This window comes from Amblyomma maculatum, chromosome 1, assembly GCF_055883805.1.
Source record: "Amblyomma maculatum isolate TAMU_Amacu chromosome 1, ASM5588380v1, whole genome shotgun sequence".
NCBI lineage: Eukaryota > Metazoa > Arthropoda > Arachnida > Ixodida > Ixodidae > Amblyomma > Amblyomma maculatum.
In genome coordinates this window covers 120,161,795-120,188,564 of record NC_139344.1, presented here as the reverse complement: position 1 = coordinate 120,188,564, position 26,770 = coordinate 120,161,795, and the positions used below count along the sequence as shown (strand labels likewise).

The window sequence follows — 26,770 nt, the reverse complement described above, 5'->3', positions numbered from 1 at the left end:
TCACGGGGAAAGAAAGGAACGGAGGAACCTAGTCTGCGATATTCGTGCTGGGGATCTTTCTTCGACAGCAAGGGCGAAATGGTAGTGATGGTAGCTAGCTATAGGCGCTAGAGGCCTCCATATATTGGATGAACGGCAGAACGTATGTAGTACGTACTCCACGCACAAATTATTTCAAAGGCTCCTCTAGCTCAAGCATCGGTGTTCTGGACCACCAATCCAAAACAGTCGGTCGCACCAAAAGGTTAGGAACTGAGTTTGTTGTTCAAAGTTTTGCGCTGCGATAAACGAATGTGGATCGGCCAGGTTTAATTTGTGCTATTACCGGTATGCCACATTTTTTCCCGCTGTGAAGCACTTTAAACTTTGGACTTCTTGCTATCGTGCTGAGCTTGGCACACATAGACGCTTCTTTGTTCGCGGCATTCTAGCGCACTGTAGCTCATGTAGCTCGTGGCGTGAGCAGAGTCACTGGGCAGTGCCCGCGAGTGTGACATACTAGGGTTTCGATGCTTTTTTTTCGACCACCCGAACAGTAAACCTTATTTTTCTGTTTGTATAGAAGCATTTACTGCTGGCAACACAGACGGCTGGGGTAGTTAGTGTGTGTATATAGATTCGTGGTGAAAGCTAGACAGCGCCAACGTAGAACATAATGGAAAAGAACGGCACCGCAAACGATTGTGGCGTCTTTCTTGATCATCGCATTTAGTCGCATTCTGCATAGTTTGCATGTTTCCCAAAGCAACACTGCGAGGCATTCCGCTGCAGCCACTTGAAGCCAAGCTTGGAGCCTTCGGTTTTTTAATGTTCCTCTTCTAAACAAGGAAAAAATTTGCTGCTAAGAGCGTTTACCAACAAGGTATGAAATAACGACCACAGCCAGTACACTTCGAGAAGAATCTGAAGAATGCATCTGTACCTTAGGGAAAATTTGTTCCCTAAATTCTGGCAACTTTGTTTTCTTCATAAAAGTCCGGTAACATTGACAGCTCTAGAACAGTGTTGCTAGATTTAAAGTAGTCCCTAACGCTAGGGAATGTTGAAGTATACCTGGCAGTGCTGTAGGCTTCCCGGCTTTTTATCCACTGTAGGGGATCTTTTTGACATTTAAAACGATAAATGTGTGTGTGTGTGTGTGTCTTTTCAGCCATTTTTAAACGCTTAATTGACACCAGCAGCACCAATCTAAATATGTTGGCAGCACCGCACCGATAGGAGGTGCTGACCGTGCTGATTAATCCGAAATTCTTAACTCGATTATTATTAATCTCTAGTGTTGCTTTACCTTTCGTGACAGGCGGATGAAAGCATGGAAGCCGCGGTAGCTTGGTAATTTCAGTGTTCCGCTGCCGGGCGCGACGACAGGCGATGGCGATGTCTTTAAGTTAATCATAATTATAAAGGTACGACCCCAAGTAGTCGAATTAATTCGAAGGTCCCCGGCTAGTGCAGCCTTTTCCTCACTGCCTAAATTCCTTCTTGCATAACACACACACACTGATCAAAGAAAGTAGGAGGATTGAAGAAACTAAAGGGCGGAGAAGGGGACTAGTGATTTAACCATGTGTGTAATTAACGGGAATAAGCTTCCACCGTGCAGACACCCCCGCCCCCCTTCTACAGCGTGCATCTTTCCCGTTTTGATTTTTATTTATTTTTTAAGCAATAACGTGTCATGTATATATCGAGGCAAAAAATGGCTTGCGCGAATGGGCAGTGTGTGCGTGAGGCATCAGGACATTAATAAATAAAGCGTCGGCTGGAGCAACTAACAAAGGTGGCTTATAATGACCTACTGGTGGCTTTGTAAAGTTAGTGCACTAGACAACACTTTTTTTTTTTTTTTTGCAACTAATTGCCCCCTTTTTATTTTTTTTTTTTTTTTGCGAGCCATCTTTTTGTAGCGTTATTTTGTTTTTCTCATCGTGCAGCAAAAATACAGAGTGAATTTTTCGCAGACCTTATGTGGTTAGAGAAGCACCAGTTTGAAAGCAGGCCGTTTAGTGCATCGAAATAGCTTTACATTTTGTTTAAATCTTGTATGTGCAGCCAGCAGCAGCTGCTTAAATTCTTGGATTTGCAACGAGGGCCAGTTGTGTGTGCCTGACGTCAGTAAGGTGGAAGCAGCAGCGGAATCGGTTTGCAACAGCCCAGAGAGATGTTATGACCTCCTCCTCGTCCGATGTAAAGGTCATGCATAATTTTCTTTCCAAATACATACAGCCCTTAGTATTGCTGGTAAATGAACGTGTTTGTAGTGTGATTGGGACTGAAACTTTGTTAGAAAAATAGTAGGAAAAATGGGTTCCCACAGGATGCAAAAAGAAAGAGACAGAGAGATGGTCATATCATGGTTAGTGTACTATGTAGCTGAAAAACCAAGGATATGTGCTCAATGGGAGGTTGAAGTCATCAGTTCGTAGTCAATTTCTTGTATCAGTTCAGTTCAGTCGTTTCCCACTCTTCGTGACCCTATGGAGCATATCACGCCACGCTTTTCGGTCACCCACTATCTTCCTAACATCACATAACTTCATCTGCAGCGCCTCGAGGATGCCATCTAACCATTGCGTTCGCTGCCTACCCCTTCTCTGGTGACCCTCAACCTTTCCCAACATCAAATCTTTCTCCAACGACTCCTCTCTTCTCATCAGATGACCAAAGTAGCTGAGCTTTAACTTTAGAATTTGACCCTCCAATGAGCAGTCCGGGTTTATGGTCGACAATATCGACTGATTTGATCTTCTGGCCGTCCAAGGAACTCTCAAGAGTCTCCGCCAGCACCACAATTCAAACGCGTCAATTCTTTGGTGGTCAGCCTTCTTCACAGTCCAACTCTCGCATCCATACATCACAACTGGAAAGACCATAGCACGAGTTATACGGATCTTGGTTGACAGTGTAATGTCTCTGCTCTTTACTAGGCAGTCAAGGCTAGCCATGGCTCTCTTTCCCAGAAGCAGGCGTCTCCTAATTTCATGGCTGCAGTCTCCTTCCGCGGTAATCTTGGAGCCCAAGAAGAGAAAATCTGTCACAGCTTCCACTTCTTGTTCCTTGATGCTCCAGGACTTGATAGGGCAAGATGCTATGATCTTTGTCTTTTTAATGTTAAGTTTAAAATTTCTTGTATACCTGCCTGCAAAACCTAGCTAGTATTGAAGGCACAGCATTTTTAAATTCGTAGTTGACAAAAAATGCCAACTAAGGCTGCGATTGGTGCCCTTGACAGCCTGACTGTCATCGTTATGGATAGCATGTGCAGGTGAAAACTAACTCTCCCTAAAAGTTGGCTGCACTAGTTCTGTCACAGAAGCTTGGACAATTGTATGGATGACACATTTTTTTTTTTTTTTTCATCTTGGATGTTTTCTTTTTTAGTGCCGGATGCTATGTAGCACAAAAAATTAAAATATTACATCACCATAGTTCTGAATGGACTGCCTATAGTGTCATGGATTCCTTCTGCAGAAACGAATTCTCCACACACAAAAATTTTCATACGAAACTAGAATTTATGACAAATCTCCAACACCTTGCAGCATCTCAGAATCTTTGTCATGGACAATGCCATCTGTAGTTGTTCATGTGCATAACTGAGCCTTTATTGCTTATGTGTAACATCTTCAGCAGGCCAAAAATAGAATACAATTACGTGTTTTCAGACCAAGCTCCTTTGGTAATTGTGGCAGACGTCCTGTGCACTGTGTTGTGCACTATGCGAAAGGAGCTATTTCTCTGGTGGGCTGGGGCATATTCCAGACTAGCATTTTTCCTGGGATGCAGCGAATCTGTGCCCATTAAAAATAAAATTTCAGTACTCATTTCGCCTTTGTGTGCCAAGGCTTTTCACTCGGAGCAGCAATTCGTATGGGTGCTCTCGGTGGATGCTAATTACTCCCTTATTTCAAATCTTCTCCACCTTGGAGGATTTCCTTAAAAAACAGCGGATGCTTCAAATCAAATAGACTGTTCAACTGGAGCAACTATTCTAAGAGGAATCAGCTAACTGGCAAGTCCAGTTGAACTTCATTGGTTTCAGCCTGGACTCTGTTGTAACCAACTAGAGGAGACTTCTCAATCGGTCCCAGCTGGGTCCAGTCAGTTCTAATTGGTTTCTCATCCGACTCAATTGAATAATTTGAAAATGCATGGACTGCCCAATCGGTTCCAGCTGATTTCTACTGGCAAATCCAATGAGTGTTTTTGACCAGGAATGGAATAAGGCATGCACGAGTGCCGTAGGTGACACTTCTTCCCGAGGTTGACTTCCAGTGGGTACATAAATTAGAACGACATGATAACACCATAATCCGCCTTTTTCACACAATGTGGCGCCCTCTGGGAGTGGTGGAAAATTCGTCTGCTACTAGTTGAAAACGTCCTTGGGAGAAGCAGCCGCCATCGAAATGACAGTGGGTTTTCTTGACAGCTACCGCCATCTATCGCATGTGCCTGTCACGAATATTAACTACACATGGCCTCCGATATCAGCTACGGCTGCGCCGATCGTATCCCTGCATTTGCAGGCAACGCAAACTACGTGCACATCACCAAACTGTTATATGGTAAGCTGTTGTCCTGCAGCTATGTAGTGAAAGTGTTTGTCACTTTATATAGAAAATAGGTGGTTAACAGATCATGCATAGCTTCATGACAACAGTGATGGCAGGATCATTAGCCAATAGAAGGTGGCTCTTCAAGTGATGGCAGTAACAGAAACAATAGTGCCTGCAAGCCAAGCTTGCATCAGGCATTTTAGTGCAATTGCATACGTTGTATGGTGCTAAAATTTTAACTGCAACTGCAACATATTAAGACTGTGCTTCCTTGATTCACCACACAGTCCATTTGTTTTGCTGCCACTGAGAAATAAACAGTATACCATACTTGTACGTAACCCACTACAAGTAATCAATTATGTTTCAATGTAATCTTGAACTAATCGATTATCTTTTAAAACTGCAACGCTTTGGATAATTCAATGACTTTCTATATAAGTGATTACTGGTAATTAATTACTTTAATTAAAAACAAGTGAACATGAAGAACCCGGCACAGCAGTGCAGCTGCTTTTGAGTAGGCCTTTCTTTTACGAGCTAGAGGGGTGCAGTGATACGATGATCACACTGAAAAAAAGCTTTCCTTGTGCAGAAAAGCAAGGCACAGAGGCGAAGCGAGAGTGATTGTGCCATTCCTGCAAATGGTATGGCCGCATGCACTTGTCTGCCTCACGAGTTCTTTCTGCAATCTGTCTTTGCTGGTGTCGCCATCACTGGATGCATTTTGTAACAATACATAGCGAATTTGTTTCAATCAAGAAAAACACTTTTTTCCAAACATACACATACTGCAACCTTTTTTTGCATTGGCTGCTTTTTAGATATGAATGTTTGGAATACTCAGGGTAAAATATCAGGTGTTTAAAACTTCGACTAAAGGCCTTTTTCAATTCCTTCAGAAATAAAGCCTTTCACATCATGCCAGCTTGGCCAAGATACAAAGGCACAATACTTGCATAGGCATATCAGATCAGGCTTTGCACTAATTTTCTACTCGCCGAGAAAGCAGAATTTTGGCAAAAAACCAGAGACCATACCAACATGTACAAATATTTCTTTATTAATAACGGAGACCTTAGCTCGCAGCTCAGGGCCACCACCGCAAGCTTTCAACACAGGAGGTCAATCTCATGCAATGTGAAAAAGCTGTATGTAATGTGCATCTGTTTCATTGCACCAGCCCAACCTTTCACCATACCTCACAGAACAAGAAATTAACAACACAGGGTGTAAATAGATGTAAATAGAGAACTTCTGTACAAGCAGCAGTTGTCTACAGTCTATGTGATGCCCACAGCCCCCGTGAATCACACTTCCTCATTTGGCCCGCCAACCACGACGAGGTCTTCTGTCTCGCCAAGGTCACTGCCCAAATCGTCGTCACTTTCACCAAGATCAGGAACCTGCAGAGGTTGCACGTAAAACAGTGCTAGTGCAAAAGTGTCCCTTTACATTTAGGCCTAGGAAGTTCCAACACAGCCTGTCAAGACCTCTCTTCACAGTACGATGCTTGGATCATAACGGAGAATTGAAATGGTCATGCAGAAATGATGTTGCCTAATCAGGTTGGTGTCACTAGTATTATGATATGTATCACAATATGGCCATGGTATACGCAATATGGCCATGGTTGCTGGCTAAACTAAGCCATTAGATAACTGTGCCTGCGCTGGCATAAAATGTTTCAGACACACAGCTAGAAACAAAGCCATCAATCCACTTTTACCACTTGAAAAAGTGCTCCGCTACCGAGGAACATAAAAATAACAAGCTTGCTGCGCCGCATGCCTTTTGTCATCATGCCTTTCCTTCACCACCGTGATCCCCGTGTTAAGCAGGCACAACACTCACCACATCTGGCTCTGCCTGAAAGTTTCAAGAGGCAGAAGACAAATAGTCATTTAGAACTGAGACAGCAAACATACAGAAGAATGCAGTTGGAAGAGTCTACACTGAATTATCTGGCTTGGTAGTAAAGAAAGGTGAATCCACGAGAGTAAATTTAAAAAAAAAAAAAGGTAACAAAATGCACTCAGGCATTCCATGCTGTTATAAGCCCTACTAAGCACCAACATATTCTACAAAATGGCAGTACAAAATGAACTATAAAAGACTGACAGTATTAATACTACAATAGAGCCGTCTATCTATTGCAAAGCTGTCAACAATTCCCCCCTCCTTCCCCCCAAATAAAAAGAAGAAAACATTCCCACAGTGATTTCACTTATATGTACTCCTTATTTTGGTTTCCACTCTTCTTCACGCAAAAATTTCACAGAACCAAGAAATAAAACTGCAGACCTGTCTTAGGTAGAGCCGTCTATCTATTGCAAAGCTGTCAACAATTCCCCCCTCCCTCCCCCCAAATAAAAAGAAGAAAAAAAAAAAATACTGATGAGAACTCTCAAGCTACAGCCAAGCACAGAGCCTTGGTTGGATATTTGGCAGCCAATTCCTCTACAAAAACTAGCATAGTGTGGTCTACACTCTTTGAAAATTATTTCAACATCATCGCTTGCTTGGATTGTCTGTAAAATAATAAACTGCTGTTGGCTGCGAGTGCAAACCTTGAAAAGACCAACCGAAAAACCAGTACATAACACGGACGCACCAACTACAGAACAAAAAAGCAGCTGGTGGCTGGGCTCAGTGGATTGGTATGTTGAGTGCTTGCTTTAAAAAAGTTGCTTGCTCACTGAAATTAGGTCACACTGATGAGTCATCGCTTCTCTTGCTAACAGCACAAAAATGAGGTGGTAACCTTCAAAGAGACTGCACAACTAGCCCATCCACTGAAATGGTCGTTAGTTGCTTCTTAATTTGGCAGGTAGTGCTGCTTGTTCAATCAGCGACTCAGTTAACCTCTTCACAAACTGGCCACAGCTGACACCACCTTCTCATAATGTAAAAGCAATCCAGGTAAGTGCCGACGTCAAATTTCTCCTCAAAGAGCACAGACTGTAATATACTACACTAATGTGCAATGTTTGTACTCAAAAAGGCCAATAATTTGTGCACAAAAATTTTTGAACTCCAACTACCAAACAACCAAACATATAGGTTCTTGAAACCCCAATAATCTTATGTCTACCATAAAATTTTAATCACCTTTCAGCAATGTGCACAGAAAAATGCCTATTAATTGCAGGTGTTGTGACCAGATAGCAAATTATGCAAGTGGAATAACTCCAAAGCTAACGACTCTCCAAACCCTAGAAAAGCCATGAAAACATCAAGAAGAGAAAGGCATCCAAATGGGCAGAAGCAAAAGCAGATGTTAAGTCTAAATAAAATGAAGGCAAAAGCACATGCAAAGCAGAGTTTGAATTGGTTTATGAGTCGATTTCCATGGCATTATGCTACACCTATGTTGGAAGAGTGTGGTGTACCTCGACACCAAGCTCCTTGAACTTGGCCTTGAGCTTGAAGATTCTAGTGTCTTGCTCTGTAAGCATTACCAAAAGGTCCTCTTGTTCTTTACGCAGCGTCTGCAGCTCTTCTTCTGATTTCTGCGTCATCATCTAGAATGGCACAAATGCATACACTCATCAGTTGCTGCTCAATGACCAGCATACTTTGGTGGAAGTTTGTGTCGGGCTCAGTCCTATGATAATTCCTGAAATAATCCCTGCATCACCACATCTGATGCTGGAAGCATCCAAGGGTGCTATAAGATGAAAAATAAGGCGAGAGGTAAGGTTTGATTAAGTTTGGTTTACAGTGTTTAACATCCCCAGGCTTTAGTATAAAGCACGTCAAAGTTGAGGGCGCCGGAAATCTTGACCACCTGGGGTTCTTTAACGTGCACTGATATCGCACAGTACATGGGCACCTTGCTTTTCACCTCCACCGAAAAGTAGCCGCTGCAGCCAGGGTTGAACCCGTGTCCTTGGGTTCAGCACTTGTGCGCCCTAACCACCGAAGTGCTGTGAAAAAAAAACTACCACCAGTGGCAATGAACAAAAAAAGGCCTATGCAAGTCATGCATGTCACCTTACACAAGAAGACTTCACTAAAATGAGCATCATATTTCTACATTAAATGAAAGAAAAAACTGACCTATACAGAAAATGTCATCATAATACTCCCTTTAAGGCTTGCACAAGGGTGGGAGGTCTTAAAGGGAGTATTCCCAATGCCGTCTAGGGTTGGTTTTAAGCATTGAGTAGAATTTTCTTGTGTGTCAAAGAGCAACAGTTTGCCACACAGCTGGAGTGCTTTGTGTTAGCGCACCAAGAGGAATGGTGCCAAATGTGCAGCAGATACGGAAACTGCCCGCTCCAATCAACAGATCCCACATCAATGGCAATCAGCCGGCAGAACAATCAAACAGTATTATAAGAGCTATCCTTTACATGGCTCATTATCATGGCTGTACCACATTGTGCAGGCAACCAATGTGCTTGACTAGGCCGAACTGTCAACTCACTTTTAAAGCGGTGTTAACCTGGTGTAATGAAGACACCTCTGTTTCGAGGGCTGCAATTCTTTCCCTGGCAGAGTCAAGTTCTGCTTTCATTGCTGGGTCAGCTGCAGGTATGTCAGCCAGATTAGAAGATGGGCCACTGGCAGCCTCTGTAGCGAATGCTTGGCTCATCTTCTCAGCCTTTACGGTTTCCTGCATTGTGAGGGAGTAAGTGCACTGAATATCCAAGACACAAAGCTCTCGTCTGTCCATGCAGCTTTCGAAATAAAGGCATGAAAATCAACACACTTGTGAAGAATAGAAGAAACAACAGAAAAATGATACTGATATAAGAAAGTTGGACATCTGGAAAATCTTCCTACTTCCAGGCACTTCACACAGCAATTTCAGAGCTGCAATCAACCAGGATAAATTGCCAGCAAGTGAGATATTAGTGTAGGTAGCAGCACTATTAAATCACACGACACTGAAAACAAACTGAAGTTGGCCTGTATCAATACATTCTTATGAAACAATTGCTATTTGAACTGAAAATTAAATCTTTACAAGCTAGAAAACGTGCAAATTGGAATACAGGCACCTTCATAACAGGCAAGTTTAACAAGTAAACTGTGAGGATTGTAGCCTATCCCAGAGGGTAGGCCACAGTGCCACTTATTTAAAAAAGCTGATCATGGACTCCATTTCGATGTAAACATCACACATTGAAATCAAGCAGCAGGAATATATTATAATGCAATTTCCCTGGCAAACAATGCATATTTTGCTGACACACAAAGCTAATAACAACATCCTCAGACAAAAATGCAGAACCAAGAACAAAATGTCGGACATAGCTGTCCTTATACCCCTCCAAGATTTAAAGCTTAGTGGACACCACTGAGTTTCTCACTACTATTACCTAGAGGGGAAGCTGGCACAACCGCCTCGGAAATTTGCATGAAGCTTCTTAAAGACTACTTCAGTCACAATGGGCACGTTAAGCATCATGGGCTAGCACACTACAGACCGCAGAACCACAACGTCTGGCCAAGAAATAATGCTAAAATATACATCAGTTTACAATCACAAATCTCCTAACACTCAATATGCCACCTATAAATTGCAAAAAATGCCAGAAAAGCATGTAAAATTTGCCCAAAATATATACTTCTCTCCTATTAGCCAGATATAGCACACCGTTGAGACTTTGCACTCAAAAGGCATATTTTTCAGCGTAAATATGATTATCGCTCAAACACTTGAGCTTTTATTTTAGAGCCATTTCAGAAAACGGCAAAGTTGTCTGCTGTTGCGCTTTCACCACTATCGTTTTTGTGCACTATGTTTGCACCTCAAGAAGTCATCAGCATGCCAAGTGCTAGTTCTCACCATGTCCTGATGCTGCACGTGTGGAGTTTGCAAAAAGAAACACGAAATAAGAAGCAGAAACCTTTCATACCACAAACGACGGACATGTTCATGCTGACGAGCGCAACATGCGGATATTTACCATGAATGAATTAACGAAGTTGCTTCTGCATGCAATACGCGATGTTGTGCCTGGGCAAACCACCCGGATTCCGCTCAACCGAATGTCGGGCTTCTCCTGCTCACACCCTCTTTGCCGGCTCTGGGCGCATTGCCAGGAAGCATCGGACGGTCAACATGATCAAACACATCTGGAATGCCAGACACCCTGGCGCCGGTTCCCTAGCGGCGAGTTGCTTTCGCATCGTGGCAGATTTGAAGCAAGCGACCAGCGTGCTTGCTGATTGGACCTCTCGGGCCGCCGTCACATGCTCCCTCTGGATTGGACAATTTGGGTGCTACCAACTTTTCCACGCTACATAAGCGAGCACACTGACTCTGGAGAGAGACACCTATACAAGCGTTCACCGAGTGCTGTGCTGCTTGCAAAGAGGAGACGCATCATAATCTCCCCGGCAGTTGCCGTGCGACTACAGTTGTGTCTAGCTGTTAGTCTTCGGCCCCCATGCTGATTCTGCTGTAAATATGCCCTCTATATAATGTACAAAAAGGCTTTTGTTCATTTCTTCGATGCTGACTCGGTTTCATTGCTACTGCCAAGGGAGCAGGCAGCTCTCGATCACGAAACTGATGACGTGAGCTATGGGCTATACTGCCTCCGGCACAACAGTGGCCACCACCTGACTTCGAAACCTGCAGGTAATGTAACTGTTGCTTCTCTTCTAAAATATCACACATTCAACCTTTTATGATCTAGACTGAAATGAGCCAATAACGATTCAGAAATCAACCGTGGACTTGCGCCTACCATCCAGCTTCTCCTAACCCAGAAAGTTCCTGCACGGATCCCCTAGAGCAGCTGCTATGTCAACTTTTCACTGAAATAGTATGTCAGTGCACAAATGCATAAGCTGAAACAGCATTTTCATTCTGAGGCATTGCAGTAATGCCACTCAAAGCATCCAAAAAAGTCCGGCTCTTTTGCACCAGGTAGCACACCGACCCATGCTCTGAGCATCCATGGTTGCTGCAGCATTGCCAGCTTTCCCTCTAGGTAATAGTAATTGCCAGCTTTCTCTTTGGGTAACAGTAAGAAACTCTATGGTGAACACATCTCTATATTGGTGTGCAACTGAGCTGCAGTCAATAAAAATGGCACACTAGAAGAAACAAAAACAAGCTAAAAGATACTGCATGGTCGCAATTTCAAAAGGTGTCAAATGACACATACAAATAAAAGATTACCCACACGCCAGCAATCAATCTTAGTCCATAGATAACATGAATGCAGAACATGGCACCCCTCCAACAAAGCCTTGGAATGATCACTTTAAGCACCTCACTACTCTTGCTGCATATGACTTATTTTCCTTCTTTTATTTTTAATGTTGATTTTGTTAGGTTCCATTCTCAGCACTAAAAATGTTTAGTACAGTAGAACCCCACTATAGTAAACTCGGATATAGTAAAAGCTCGGATATAATAAAGTGAAACTGAAGTCTCAGTTCAACATCCATAGGCAATTGTACATTTTCCCCCCTTTATAGTAGACATTCTTGGTAGAAATTGATTATAGTAAAGTGCATCTGGCCGCAGCAATGACTTCCCATAAAATTATGTCACCTTACGCGCATTATCTGGAATCGCAAAGGATTTTTTTTTTTCTGACAAAAAAAAAAAAAAAAAAAAAAGACCACATTTTTTTTTAATGCCTTTACCACCAGACTTAGCAGCACTCATGAGAAGCCAACTTTGCGTAAACCTTGGAGCCATGAAGGAAAGCATGTAGTGTGTAAGGAAATGAAATAAAGTTTTGTACAAATATGAAAAAAAGGCGGCACGGTCTATTCAAAAAAGTAAAAGTGAGTAAACATGCAGCGAGAAATAGGGAAGGGAAGAAACTGCCGAACATTCGCAGCATGGTGAAGCATGAAGCAGCGGTAGCAAGAACTGGAGGCACAGCATGTGCCGTTTTGTAGCACTTGCCTGCCATGTGCATTTCTCATCTACTGCCTCTTAAATGACAGAAACAGGCAAAGATGTCGTGTTCATGCAAGGCATTGGTTTTCACATGAAATCAAACTCGGTAGTATTCCTAGCCACATTGCCTTCATGCTTAAGAGGTACTTCCACAAGATGTAAACAAAAAATCTTATTAAGAAAATGGCAAGAAGAGAGATAAGAGAGAGTTGGAAGGTGTCTTAGAGTGTTCTTTGCATTAAGCAACAAGGCGTGTTTAGTAAGTAGCCATTTAATTACCAGACAGCATCTTTAGGAGCATGTCATAACCAACAACTGATATAGTAAAGATTTTTGCTATTCCCAGTGACTTTACTATAGAGGGGTTCTACTGTAGACGTTATTTGCTACTCGTGCCCATCCATGCACAATTATGAGTGTACACACTTATGCGTGCATGTGCAAACACGTGGAAACCATTTTACCGCTTGCCATTACAAGCAGCAGCAAAATGTTGAAATGGTGTTATAAGACTTTTTTTTTCTTGCTACCATTTTGTCGCCAGTGGCCATGGCAAATATAAAATTACTGTTTTGGGGTTGTACAATTATCATCTAGAATAAATGCAGTAAAATGACAATCAAATTGCACAAATTGGAGGGTTAGTGAGATTCAGCCTACAGTACTGTCACCCACTGTTGGCTTGCTTGTCCGTGTCATCACTTCTGCTTTGAAAAACAGTGTTTACTCTCTGCAAGAGGCTTTTTGAGGGATGAAACTGCACATGCAATACTCAACACTATCACGAGCAATGCAGCCTCGATTGCTAAGTAAGGAATATTTGTATACGAAAAAATATTGCCCTCAAGTAGGGGGTGTGTAATATCAAATGTTAAAACATAGTCCACATGAAGGGATGTGCAAATATCAAATGTTTTGGAAACAACAGAAAAAACCCTGATGCTTCCATGTTACAATTTCCTACCACTGTGAAACTTCGTTAAATTTTATACATGCCTACAAAACAGGGTTGATGTTTTTGTTGAAAACTAAACTGCTTTTTTGAAGCTTGCATAAACTATTTTCATGGAAAAATACACCTGAAGAGAAATGAGGAGCGGTGCCTGAGCAGAGCATTACCCTGTGTGCACTTTCTACAAAGGAAAGGCCAATTTAGCTGATGTGGCAAGGATGAGGTAGCCCTCTTGTACGCCACTGGAAACGTGACACATGACAGGTAAGCAGAAATTTTTGCAATTTCTGAAAGTTCCAAAAAGCTTGAATATTTCAAACAGAACAGGTGTGGTATGAGTCGGGTAGCAAACACTAATTGAGAACTATTGTAAATTTTGAAAATTTGCGCGCCTTTACATTGAAGTGTTGGCGATATGCTGCTGTCCATATATGATAGAGAGAAGGAAGGAATACTTTATTCTTGACAACTCAAAAGAGTGTGAGCAAGAGGTGGCAAGTTCTCTTGTTGAAGTGTTGGCTAACAAACTAAGGCTCGTCCTCTCGCCCCCCTCTTGTTAAATTTTTGTTTGGTTGGTCTGGTTTGGTTTATAGGGCTTAATGTCTCAAAGCAAAGCAGGCAGTAAGGGACATTGTAGTGAAGGGCTCTGGAAATTTTGACCCCCTGTGGATCTTTAATGTGCACTGACATCATCAAGTACACCTTCATGAAAAAGTGGATGCCGCAGCTGGGACTGAACCTACATCCTCGAGTTCAGATGTTGTGCGCCCTAATCCACTGAGCCACTATGGCAGGGTGTTAAATTTTTGTGTTGCTGTCTGTAACATAAGGCTGGATTTGACCAAACTATCTTAAAAAAAAATGAAGCCGCAAAAGACGAGGTATGTTTGTCCTAAGTGCTTCAGAGGATGTGGTTAGCACAACAGTGAGATAAAGAAAAGAAGCTGTGTGACAAGCCTCACCAGTTCTTGCAGCACTTGTTCATGCTGCTTCCTAAGGTCTTCAAGCTCTCTTTTGGTTTGGTCCAGCTCGGGGCTGGGGCTCTTGCTGTCTCCCTGCCCACTGCCAGCAGCCACTACGTAAGGCGTTACAGCACACTTAGTTGTTTGGGATAGCTGAGCCTCCATGCAACCTAAACTTGACATTAAACTTAAAGTGGCATGGTTTCCTTTATTGAATCCTTACCCCTCTGAGCCTTGAACAGGGCATTCTGATCCTTGAGCTGCTGCATAGTTTCAGCCATCTCCTTGAGCTCACGGGTGCTCTCCTGATTCTCTCGCCGCAGTGTCTCTAGCTCGGAGGTCATGGACTTAATCCTCTCATCCTGGGGACAATGAGAACAGCACAAAGTACAACACATATGGTGCTGTTCCACTTGTGGAAGGTAAAATCACTACCAAATCAATACTGAAAGCTTACCACCACCACCAACTTTAAATGAAACTACATAAGCAAAAACCAGGTTATGGAAAGCCTATGTGTACTTCAGGCCAACTCAATTCTGTACTGCCAGCAAAAGAAAAGTACCCCACAGACACATCATGTCATTGTGCTAGAATGTGCCTAGCATGATTAGATTGCATATTTGAACTGGTCTGTGAAAAGAAAACATAGGTTATTTTGCCCACACAAAAAAAACCCACCTACCTCCAGCAGCATATCTTGAACTGATTGACCATATTTACATAAAAAGTCCACTGCACGGAAAGGGATGATGACTACTAAGAAAGGGACATTACACTCGCTTCCCTTTATTTTGTCTTCCATTACAATAGATTTCCCAATATGAACCCACAAAAAAGCACTGAACTTTTCAGTGTGGCTTGCAGAGCTTCCTTAAATGACTATAGAAACCCAATTTGTAATGATGCCTAAGACATTACTGTACATGGATCACTATGTCACATTCGCCTACGACTGCCGAATAATTTATAATCGAATTTCTTTTCTCACCTGTTTCGGTTTCAACAGCTGAGCGATGGCTGTGACATCACAGTCAAGTCTAGGTCGTTCGAGGGATGAAAATATAGCAATATAATAATTGGCGTGTCATTTGAATTCACTACAATAATAAAGCCAGCCTGCCTCAAGAACAATAATAACTAAAGGTGAAGAATGAGGGATTATATTGCTGTTTTTTCATGCCGCGCATCAAGACATGATTGTGATGTCACAGCCATCTCTCAACTGTCGAAACTGAAACTCGTGAGAAAAAAAATTCAATTACAAATTATTTAGCAGCCGTAGGCGAAAACTGTGTGCGAATCGATATACAGAAACGACTTACCAACCCTTACCAAGACAAATGCCACCAAAGTTTGATGTCTATAGTCCTTTAATGGCACTAATAGGACTGTACACTAATCCCCAGGGACATCTGCTAGACGCAAACAGGGGTTGTTTTTTTCTGATATGCAGGTATTGCAGGGAAGCCCAACACTAATATTACAAATAAGCTTTTTTTCTTTTTTTTTTTTTTCATGGCAAAATGATGGTTTCTGTGGCATAGTAACACAAATGTTTGCGGACAAAAACAGGTGGATCACAATAACTAGTTTATTGGCTTGCCAAAATTCTAATGGTAAACTTTTTGAAATTACAGACCATACCAATTTCTGGAATTTAGTAAACATCACCCCCAACGTTGTGGCTCAGCAGATTTTGGCCATTTGTCGCAGAATTGGAAAACAGCAGCAGCGTGCACACCACCTCATGGTGCACGTGCCATGTGACCCTCTCTGACCTGCCTCAGCTGGAGCAGTGGGGAAGCATCGCAGTGCGTGAGGTATGAAGGTCACGTGTTCCGCACAGAGACGCATTTTCATGCCCATCACTTTGCAGGCACCACCAATTTTCAATTTCACGAATGGCACATGACGTCAACTGCCATTCTGGTTGTTAATATCCTGTGGTGGTTACCAGTTTTGCTAGCAATGCACCTTTTCCTGGAAACTGTCTCGCTATCGTTTGATGGCATTTGCTCACTCGAGGTCACAACTTCTCCCCTCTCCTAGATAATGCACAAAACCAGTGCACACCACTGCTCATGTCTTTTCACCCTGCCCTCATTTGACAAAGCAAGATGCCCAGACCCGACTACCATGTTTAGTTTGGCTAGTGATAGTCAACGACCTTGCCCGAGGTATGTGGCTAGTGCTTTTCCGGAAGCCTTTAACCGCAGACCGTGACAAATATCGAGTTGCACAGAAATTACACATCACAAATACTGGGGAAAAAAAATCTTGTTTACATGGCCTTACAATTGCAGTCTATCTGCACCTTTTCAGTGGAGAGATTAGCCCACTTAGCTGACCTTAAAAGTTGCAGAGCGAACACAAGCTATGCATTATTTTTTTAGCAGCAAACCAACTAGGGGTGGGGTTCCCAGACGAAGCTTGGCACAAGTTGATGCCCTGGCTTACCTGGTCCCTTATAACACCCTTGTACTGCAGCAGTAATGAATGCTGCTCTGCCGTCATATTGGACTCGGGCCCATTCTGCAAATCTTTTGGCCGTGGTTGTACTGCCTTTATTATTGTGCCTGAAACAAAGCAACAACGTCCTCTGAAGTTTCACGCCTAGTGAGTACCACAGAGTTCCAATTTTACACTGGTAAAAAAAAGTAGCCACAGCTGCTTAGCTGTGCTCGAGGTGTCACTGGACTAAAATTACCATAACTGCATAGCAGACGTGATTAGGTGTCAGGATACCTTTGTCAGATGTTTCCCTGTGTCTGAATCTAAATTGCCTAAGATATGTGATGTAGCACTGCAAGCACATCATCAGCAGCAGCAGCAGCAGGCCTACGCCCACTGCACGATGAAGGCCTCTTCCATATTCCTCCAATTAACCTGGTACTGTGCTATAGTTGTATCCACTGGACCCCCGCAAATTGCTAAACTTCATCCACCCATCTAACTTTCTGCCACCGCCTGCTATGCTCTCCTTCCCTTGGAATCCAAATTGTTACCCTTAGAGACTATCGGTTATCCTCCCTTCCCACTACATCCTCTGCCCATGCCCATTTCTTCTTGATTTCCACTAGAATGTCAGTAACTCGAGTTATTTCTCTAACCCACTCTGCAATCTCTTAATGTTACACCTACCACTGCGCATTCCATAGGCCTCTGCATTGTCCTGTACTAAAACAGAACCCTTTTCGTTAGCCTCCACGTTTCAGTCCCAGGAATCAGCGCTTAAAAAGATTTGAAATTAGAACGCCAGCATGTCTTGACACAAGGTGTTATATACCACTGAATGTTATACTTCTACATCGTAATGCCACAGACAGGAATAAATGTACCACCTCTTGGCAAAACAGACTGCATAGTTTGAATCTCTGCCACCTAGAGGAGCACTTGTAGCACACCTCAGTCTCGTGGCGTCTAAGGTCAGATGAACCTTTACGCTCGTCCAAACTCTTTCTGTCCTCAGAGGCGCTAAAAGGGCTCCATTACATGGCTCGGACACTAGCCGTAAGGCCTAGTTACTTTTGGCAAATATGGTGCACTACAGCAAAATGTCATAAGTACCAAACATTCTATAATGTGATCTAATTGTTAAGATTAACAACACTGCACTAAATCATCCTGAACTAGAACTGCACTCAAAAAGCCCATCGTGTCCACTAATTCAAGGATTTGTAGTGTGCACTTAAGGTATGCCACGCGATAACTAATTGCAAGTATACATGCACTTCACACCGACAGACAGCAAAAAGTTTGACCGTTGGACTCTGTGTAGCTATTTCGATGTGCTTCAATGAAATCAAGTGCCATGCAAGCCGCAACAGAATTGCAGTTTTGGCCATAAAAGAAATGTTACTGCACAAGTGTGCTTTACTCAACTGCGTAAAACTGCAGGCAGAATTTGAACAGACATAAGGGGTGCCATGTGAAAAGTACAGGGAATTGGGGAGACACAAGTTCCACCTTAAAAAGGCCCAGGTGTAGCGTATCTGACTCGGGATCCAATTTTCCCAGAGGGTTCGATTCCATCTCACCCTCCTATCTTAAAGGAGCTGCCCGAGTTGTCAGCTCCTGCCAGCTGTTATGTGGTCTCGTGATGTCACGCAACCCAACGAAAAATCATTGCCCAGCCATGTGACTTTCCAACTACCACTGGCCAGAGGCATGGTTTTTCGCTCAATGCCGATGCCTGACTCACTGGGGAATGGGGCCTTTAACAATATTATGGTGCAGTCTTTCCTGGTCCTAGAGAAATACAAGACTTCCCTAGACGTAAATGTCTTCTTAATCACTGGGCTAGGGTCATTACCTTCAAGGGACTTGAACAGGCGGCAGAACTCATAGTCAAAAAATACTTCTGAGGGGTGCTTGTACTTGAGCTGTGGCTTTTGCGCTGCTTGACTATAGCACTCCTGCTTGGGGATTGCGACCAGCTTGTCCACAAATGTGTCCAGGCCCACACGCTTCATCAGTAGCTGGCAGAGGGATTCTCTGTCCATCAGGAAGAAACGCCCTTATAAGCTTCTCCAGCAACCACTGGCTGGCCAGGAGCATGCTAACGTCATACTCAATAGCTATGCAAAAGAATATGAGCCACGATCCTTTTGATATGTATGATAAAGCGTCAGCTAGCATGGCCACTTTCGCATTCCATGAAATTTGAAATTCAGCCATCATAGCTGTATTCCTCTAACTGCTAGGCTACCAGCTAAGCAGGTCACTATAAAATCATGTAAAACTAGTATTCAGAAGTATTTCAAGAAAGATGTGCCATACAGAATTAAAAATTGCGATGCCACAAGCATCACACAAATTACGCACATTTCACTTAAATGCAATCATTGTGAAATGTAAGAGAAAGCGGAATGAGATACAGAGGTTATAAGCCACTAATACTAAAGAGAATAGAAACTAGTGCTCCTAAACTGTCTGCTTGCTTTTGCAAACCTTTGTGGTCGAAAAAGTTTACGAAATATGCAGTTGCTGTGGCTAAAAATTATTTCATGGATTTCTGACACCACAAACAAACAAACAAACAAACAAACAAACAAACAAACAAACAAACAAACAAACAAACAAACAAAAAGAACCCTTCCATCCCACATACAAATTTTAAGCGAGTAATTTGTGAGATGTCTTTGCCTTCCGTGCCCCTTCAAAAATAATTCGACTCTGTACTGAGACACTCGAAGCATTCTTCTCACTTAGAGCCCAGAACATTTCCTAATGTACTGGTGCAGTAAAACACCACCTCTTTTCTTCCACATTTAGATTTACTGAAGACTTAGCATGAATTTCCAATTCACCCAATGGAGAAACTTCATATTTATGGTGACTCAACTTGCATTAGCCAGTATTCTAAAATGCAAGAGCCACAAACATCCCCCACTTGTCGAAAACACCGAAGTTTAAAAAAGGCTTTAAGGATCCCCTTGGGAGCAGAAAAACAAACTGCAAAAATGTGCACTGAAAAAGCTCCCAATAGCTAGTGGTACAATTCCAGCAAGAAATGCAAAATAAGTCCATATGCTTAGAGGCTGATTAGGGGTTTGTGGGTGCTATCTGCAGTATGTTCTACGCGGTTGAGTTGGGGTGAGCCCAAAAGCCCTAAACTCCACTTACAAAATAAACTTCACAGTCACATAAATGGCATATCTAGTCAATTATTTATTACTCATAAGTAAACTGTCTGAAACAAATTATTATGAGGAAGTAACCCAGCTCACAACAGCTACCTAGTTATTACTAAAACAAATTTGCAAACGGCCATCATCCATAATCAAAATCATTATTAACCCTTTGACTGTCGAATATTGTGGAAAAAAAAACTCGCCCCCAGTGTTGAACATTTTTAAACACTATGCGTTTAGCGCAGTACCCGTACGGCAAAAACAGTCAAAAGGTTACAGGAGCAAGTGCCTATTTACACAAGATAACAGTTGTTATCACCAAAGTTAAGCCTCCAAAAGGACAAAAGCCTCTTCCAATGATCTCCCATTACTCGTATTGCCTCAACAAACAAAAGAGGGGACAGCGCCGTGTTCTCTCTCTCTTTCGTCGTGTTAGCACTGTTTTCAGCCACAAGATCTAAACTTTATGATCTCGTCACTTGACCCAATTTCCTGCAGCCCTCCTGCTCCTCCTAGTAGATAGCTTCCTAAATTTGGGCTCCTTTAGCATTACCTGCCGAAAATGTAATTTAACCATAATTTTGTCCAATATTTTAGGAGAATCTCCCAAAGTGAAACAGATGTGTGATAAGGGAGCAATTACTAATAAAACACCATTCCCATTCGAATTCTTGATCAATCCGTTCTCAGCTTACCATCGGGTTACTGGCCACCCTGGTTAGCTCTGTTGGTAGAGTGACTGACCTAAACAGGTGGTGGTCTCGGGTTCACAATCCCGGACCAGAACAAATTTTTCTTCAACTACACTGTTTACAAGGAAGCTGTAGAGCTCTCCTTTGTAGCCGTATGGCTGCGCTCAGGTGGATGCTATACAGTAATTACTCCCTTATCATAAAGCACAATTTTACAAGTCAAAATACCTTTCAGCAGTACTGACTAATGAAAAATTTAATTTTCAAAGTGAAATTAATATATTTTCATCAATACAGACCCAGTTGAAGCAAATGTCAAATGGAAGCTACATGCCACTAGAGAGTACAAAACAAAACAAAACAAAAAAACTTCCAACAATGGGTATTTTGTGTCCTATGAAGGGGCACACCAGATGCTAAAACGGAAGGTGCATGACCAATGGTAGGGCATGCCCTTTTATCACATCCGCCAAGGTAATGGATGTGATGAAGTATATATACAACCATGTTCCCATTCTGAAAATGCCGATGACGCAGCTGCCTATCAAATGCACAGTATCCTGCTTAGCAGCAAAAATGCCACAGTAGCTGAGTCACCATGGCATGTGCACCAAAATGCACATGCAGCTATGTAGCCTCCTTGCTGGTGCTGCTTATTTTATAAGCATATATATTTTCACTGATATGACGCTCATACAATGATGTGAACATACTTGCAATGGGAGGATGTGCACAATGGAATGATGCAAGTATATCGAATATAAGAAAAATATGAAACTAATAAATGGCCATACACCAGTTTACTTAGGGTTGCAACAAAAAATAAAAGTTCCACAATTAAAGGCAGTCCAAAGAATTTACCATTCATATTTTTGGCGTACCTTTTAATGTCCTAACTTCCAACCAAGCAGAACAGAACAACCAAAGTCTGATAAAGCAATATTATCAATTACCAGGCCATCTCCAAGTTCAGTACTACCGGGACAAACAAGCAGAAAGCATGTGAATGATGTTGGGAAAAAGGACTGCAGTACTAAACTCGTAAGCATCCCGCCTGAACAAAGTGCATCTGTTGTGGAAATTTTAGCAGTACCAATTATGCTAGGTTTCTCAATTATGGACAGCTGTCACATGCCTTTGATGATCACCAAAGAAAGCTGGACAAGTTGATATAGATTCATGAAGCTGTTTCTCTTTTACGTATTTTTTTATTTGTTTCTTTCTTCGTTATGTGAATGCATTTCCAGCAGTCTTGCACGTAAATGTTCGCTTTTGTATGGTGAAAAAAAAATCAAACATTTTTTTTTGCAACCCAGTGGGATACTGAATCAAAATTCTAGAGTACACTCCGTTTCATAATTAGGGGGAAACTGGGAGAACATGACCATCGTGCTTTGAGAGTCGCTGCTGCTTTGAGCCGACGAGAATGGGCTGCACAAGGCGTAGGTGCTGAAAGAGCAGCCAATTGTATTAGTGCCAATCCTCCAAGACTTTCGGCAGCAGCGATCCACAAAGCGGTGGTCATGCGCTCCCACTTTCCCTCTAAGTGTGAAATCACCTGTACATGCCTTTTCTAAGTGCAATAAAAATTTCAGTTGCGATTAACACCCACCTCAGTGCATACCCTTCCCTCCATGTCCACATTCTTTTATTGAATTGTATTGTGATTCACTACCCAAGTCGGTTCTGATGCTCTGTCATTAGTGAGCTATCACATGCTTTCTTGCACAGTAGAGCTATCAACCATTACTGCACTGCTCATAAACAGACAGCTTAGGTTCCCCACACACCAGAACTATGACAAGACCTGCAAATCAAAGCTTAACACTTATGAGCCAGTCCTGTGGGAAATGAATAACAATTAAACTGCTCACCTAGTAAAGCTAGGAACCGAATCATCGTTGAACTCTATGCAAATGCCTAGAAGAAATGCACACAGGCCTTGAACTAAGTCTTCATGCTCATCACCTTCTGCGAGGCCAACTTGGGAAGTAAGCTGTAAACAAGGTAAGGATCCCACACAACCTAGGTAATTCCATTTTCACTTAGATTTTTTATTTTTTTTTGCAATCACTTAGCTTTTATGCATCATGTACAGCTTATCAATACAAGGTTTGAAACATTTTCAATTAACCTTTCACATACTTAGCACAGTCAATTAAGCTAAACTGCATGCATGTTATGCTAAGGCAAATGTCAACTTCTGATTAAAGGTGCAATGATGCTTATGGCCACCTGAGCCCAAACTCAACACATAAGCATCTCCTCTGATGCTAATGCATTAATTTCCACCTGACAAGCTCAAGGATCCTGCACTCAAATATTATCTGCATGTATAAGGGCAAGATTGTTAGCGACATAAAACAAACCTAATGGCTATTCTATGCTCTCACCCTTGTTTAGGGTGCCTGAGGAAATTGGCTAAAAGCACTTTTTGAGTGGGTCACAAGAAGCAGCAATCAGCCAATAAGCAGAGGGAGGTTAGGAAACTCCCTTCTGTTTTGCTCAAAAAAACTCCATGCACAAAAATTTTGCATTATTATATTCTTTTCTCTTGAAGTAGAACTTGTTGCTGGGCTAGTTGGTTCATAATTGTACGCGAAAGTAAGCGCAAAAAAAAAAAAAAGAAACACAAGAGAGGAGGACAGGACAACGCGCTTCCTGTCTCCTCTCAGGAGACAGACAGGAGAGGAGACAGGAAGCACGTTGTCCTGTCTCCTCTCCTGTGTTTCTTTTTTTTTTTTGCGCTTACTTTCCCATACGATCTTTTCTCTTGCTTTCATACAGTTTTCAGAACGCTGTTTAGACAACTTAGGTCTCTGTGGTGCCATTACACATCACACTGAGTCAATTTAGCAAGTGCATGAACGATCTCGAGATGGCAGCTGATTTTGTGACTGCTTCGAACAAAAAGAAAAAGGATACATAAGGGATGTTTGTTGGGATGTTGAGGAAGCTTGTCACAGCCAGGGTGCAGTTTGCCAGCCACGTGCTCATAAGCATGAGCAAGCCTAACCGAGTTTGCAGTTTCCCACCCTGCATGTGTCACAGAGAAATAGAGAGAGAAGCATTAAGGGAAGAAGCCCGAAAGTGCTCTCATTCTAGTTCCCTTCATTGAAGGCAACCATATTTTTACTACTGTGCATACGTGAAAAATAGTAATAGGCAAAACTTCAGTCAGGAGAAAAGCGTAGTCAGGCTTTTTGCCACCAATATAATAATGTTTGCCTCCTGAAAAACCAAGAGACCACACCAACAGCCTACTATGCTACGACTGTCCAGTATGGTAGCAATGTTGTTGTGTGGCAGTAACGGAAGCATTTCTTAATTTCTTATCTAGTGCTGGAGTACTTGGTTTATATTTTAAATCTAGTTTAATAGTCCCCCCCCCCCCCCCCCCCAAAAAAAAAAAAAAAAAAAAGAGGGGAAGGGGGAAGAGAGAGAGAGCAGCAATGCCACACTGAAAACTAAAACCTGCACTTCTGGCTGGCACATGCTCTGTGCACTGCAGTGATTCATCATGTCATCAAAGTATTTTTGGGAAACTTGCTCAGCAACCAATGTAGAGAAAAGCACTCATTTTTGAATTTTCAAGATCCCCTACTATATCATTATCAAACTAATATCAATATACTGAATGTGCAAAAAAAAAAAAAGTGTTTGTTTCATATACCGTGTTTTCCAGAAAATATCAGAAAACAGATTACTAACTACAGCAGATTTATCATCCTTGGTTAAGAAGAAATTGACCATTGCATCTTAGAAAATAATACTGATCACAATAGCATTATCAAGTATTTAATAGGCACGACAAAGTGGATTTCATTTTTTCATTTCATTTAGAATATACATCTGGAAAATCAATGACCCAGGAACACTATGTAGAAAAATAAACTACCTGTACAGAGCCGTTCTTCAGATACATACAAAAAACTACAGGTGGAAACAGCCTCATTTCTTGTGCCATGCGGTGAAGCAGTTCCTGGTTTTCGCAAGACATCAAACCAAGACTGCTGCAAACTAGCTGCAAAGGCCGGTTATATGTTAACACGTATGTGGCGGACCTTTAGGAATGTGTTTTCGTGAAATAAAACCACCCGGACTCAGAATCAAAGCTCACTAGTAAATAGCTGGCGCCATTTTCGGATAATCATCACCCCTCAACACAGATAACAAAACCAACAAAATGATTCGATCTTTGACTTGCTGGAAGTCTCTTTATCACAAAAATTTGATGTTAATACTGCACTACTACAAATGGCTGGTATTTTTTTTTTTTTCAAGCCTGGCCGCCATGCCCCCTTTCACAACAACACATGCATATTAGTTCTCAAAAAGTTTCATCAAAAATCAAAACATTGCCAGAGCAAAAACATCTGAACTGATTCTACAAGTGCAGTGCCCAGACTAACCACTGAGTTTGCTAGCTGCGAAAAAAACTATTCTAACATGTCGAAGTTGGCGATTTAAAGCATTAATCACCGGGGATAGATTTGAATAGGCGTGGTAACGAAAGAGTTAAAACTTCTCACTTGCTGCAGGATGCCGGTGCACTGGCGCATGAGGGAGACTGGTGGGTTGCCCACACTTGTGGCAAGCTGCACACGCAGCAGCTGCTCCTTCTGCGTTGGGTTGTCAACAAGTGCGTGTGACAGGGCCACGGCCGCAAACCAATTGCTCAGTGGGTCCGTGCTGAACAGACCCCCGCACAACAGCTGACCAGCAGTCACACTTGTCACTGGCAAAGAAGAGGAAGCAGTGGCATGTGGCAGGGCACCAGTAGCAATTGTGTAACTCAGACACATACTTTCCAGTGTTTATTTTTTCTAAAATTTGCCACATGTTTCGAGGCATTTATTTGCGCTTTTGAAATCAGTGTTTTTCGGCGAGTTGCATGATGCAAACGTCTGTAAAACGCAGCATTATTGGTGAAAAAAATTCTCAAAGCACACATGCTTATAGGTGCAAAAAGGCACGAATTTTACTGACTTTCGGAGCAAAACACTATTGACAGTTGATTGTAATAGATAGCAAGTATAATTAAGACAAGTTGCCTTCAGCCATACTAGCATGCTCCTTTGCATTGACAGCACGCGATTTTTTACAAAGGAGGGTTGACAACAGCGGTCACGGTGTATTGATGGTAACTGCGGCACTCAGACTCTCGTTTTTTCATTTTGCACTTGACCTGCACTACGAGTCTGCAGACCTGTTCACGTGGACTGAATTCATCCGGCAGCTCTCCTAGTAGGTCTCCTACTACTGCTTCCACGAAGAATATTGGAACGTCATCTGGGAACAAGTTCTTTAGGTTGGAAAACAAGTCTTGGGGAGAAGCTGAATTACATATTTCCAAAATAGTCTCTTAGTACAGCAACAGAGGTGCTAGCAGATACATTTCAATGACTGGCGCGACAGAGCCTCGAGTGTCTCAACCCACTCTTCTACCTCTTGGAATTAAAGGCTCTCCTCCACCACCACCCCCTTTGGACTGCATCTGACAGTGCCTGATAGCCATTTTCTGTATGGGAAATTTTTCGTCGAGAATGGGTCCTTGGCTAGCATGAGCGCACAAAAAGCCGGCATTTTTCAGTTTTAACCAATTCCGTCACCTTTTTTTTTACCGGTGGATATTTATCGGTTAAAACCAGAAAGTACACGGCCTAGTTGTAACCAACTGAATGCTACTGCCAAATGGCTAAAGCAACAGGCAGACTCTGTGGCGATAAAAACCGTTTATTGCCAAAGATCTCAGAATTGCGTTTCATTGCAAACACTAATTCCAGAAAAATGGAATGCTTCCTTTCACGCAGCACACAAATACAACACAACACAAACAGCACACACCAGGTCAACTGTTTTCTAATTAACCGCACTCCGATTCCACCACTTATTTATAGAGAAACAACCCACTGACATCTGTACATAAGCCACGCTCTCAGTCACTAAGAGTGTATTTTTTATACAATGACATATATTAAATTTACCGGTGAAAATTTATTAATTCAGCCTTCAAAGGACAAGAAAAAATGTTCTAATTAAACTAAAGTTCGAATTATCGAATGGACATGAAAATAACTGCCGAAAATC

General features: G+C 42.3%; 1 protein-coding gene across 2 annotated transcripts in view; it reads right to left on the bottom strand.

Moving 5' to 3' along the window:
• Positions 1–5,600: 5,600 nt before the first annotated feature.
• Positions 5,601–26,770, bottom strand: part of p115 (General vesicular transport factor p115) — a 37,539-nt gene continuing 16,369 nt past the window's right edge. The window contains exons 10-20 of one of the 2 annotated variants that reach the window (XM_084588898.1): positions 25,213–25,418; positions 23,606–23,716; positions 22,555–22,676; positions 18,668–18,849; positions 16,813–16,931; positions 14,576–14,714; positions 14,353–14,465; positions 8,992–9,180; positions 7,952–8,083; positions 6,414–6,428; positions 5,601–5,965 (exon numbers count right to left, since the gene is read on the bottom strand). In XM_084588898.1, the coding sequence (XP_084445024.1) occupies positions 5,870–5,965; positions 6,414–6,428; positions 7,952–8,083; positions 8,992–9,180; positions 14,353–14,465; positions 14,576–14,714; positions 16,813–16,931; positions 18,668–18,849; positions 22,555–22,676; positions 23,606–23,716; positions 25,213–25,418 (1,424 nt within the window). In that variant the 3' untranslated portion in view covers positions 5,601–5,869. The remainder of the gene's footprint in view (positions 5,966–6,413; positions 6,429–7,951; positions 8,084–8,991; positions 9,181–14,352; positions 14,466–14,575; positions 14,715–16,812; positions 16,932–18,667; positions 18,850–22,554; positions 22,677–23,605; positions 23,717–25,212; positions 25,419–26,770) is intronic. The other variant, XM_084588899.1, reaches the window with a different exon arrangement.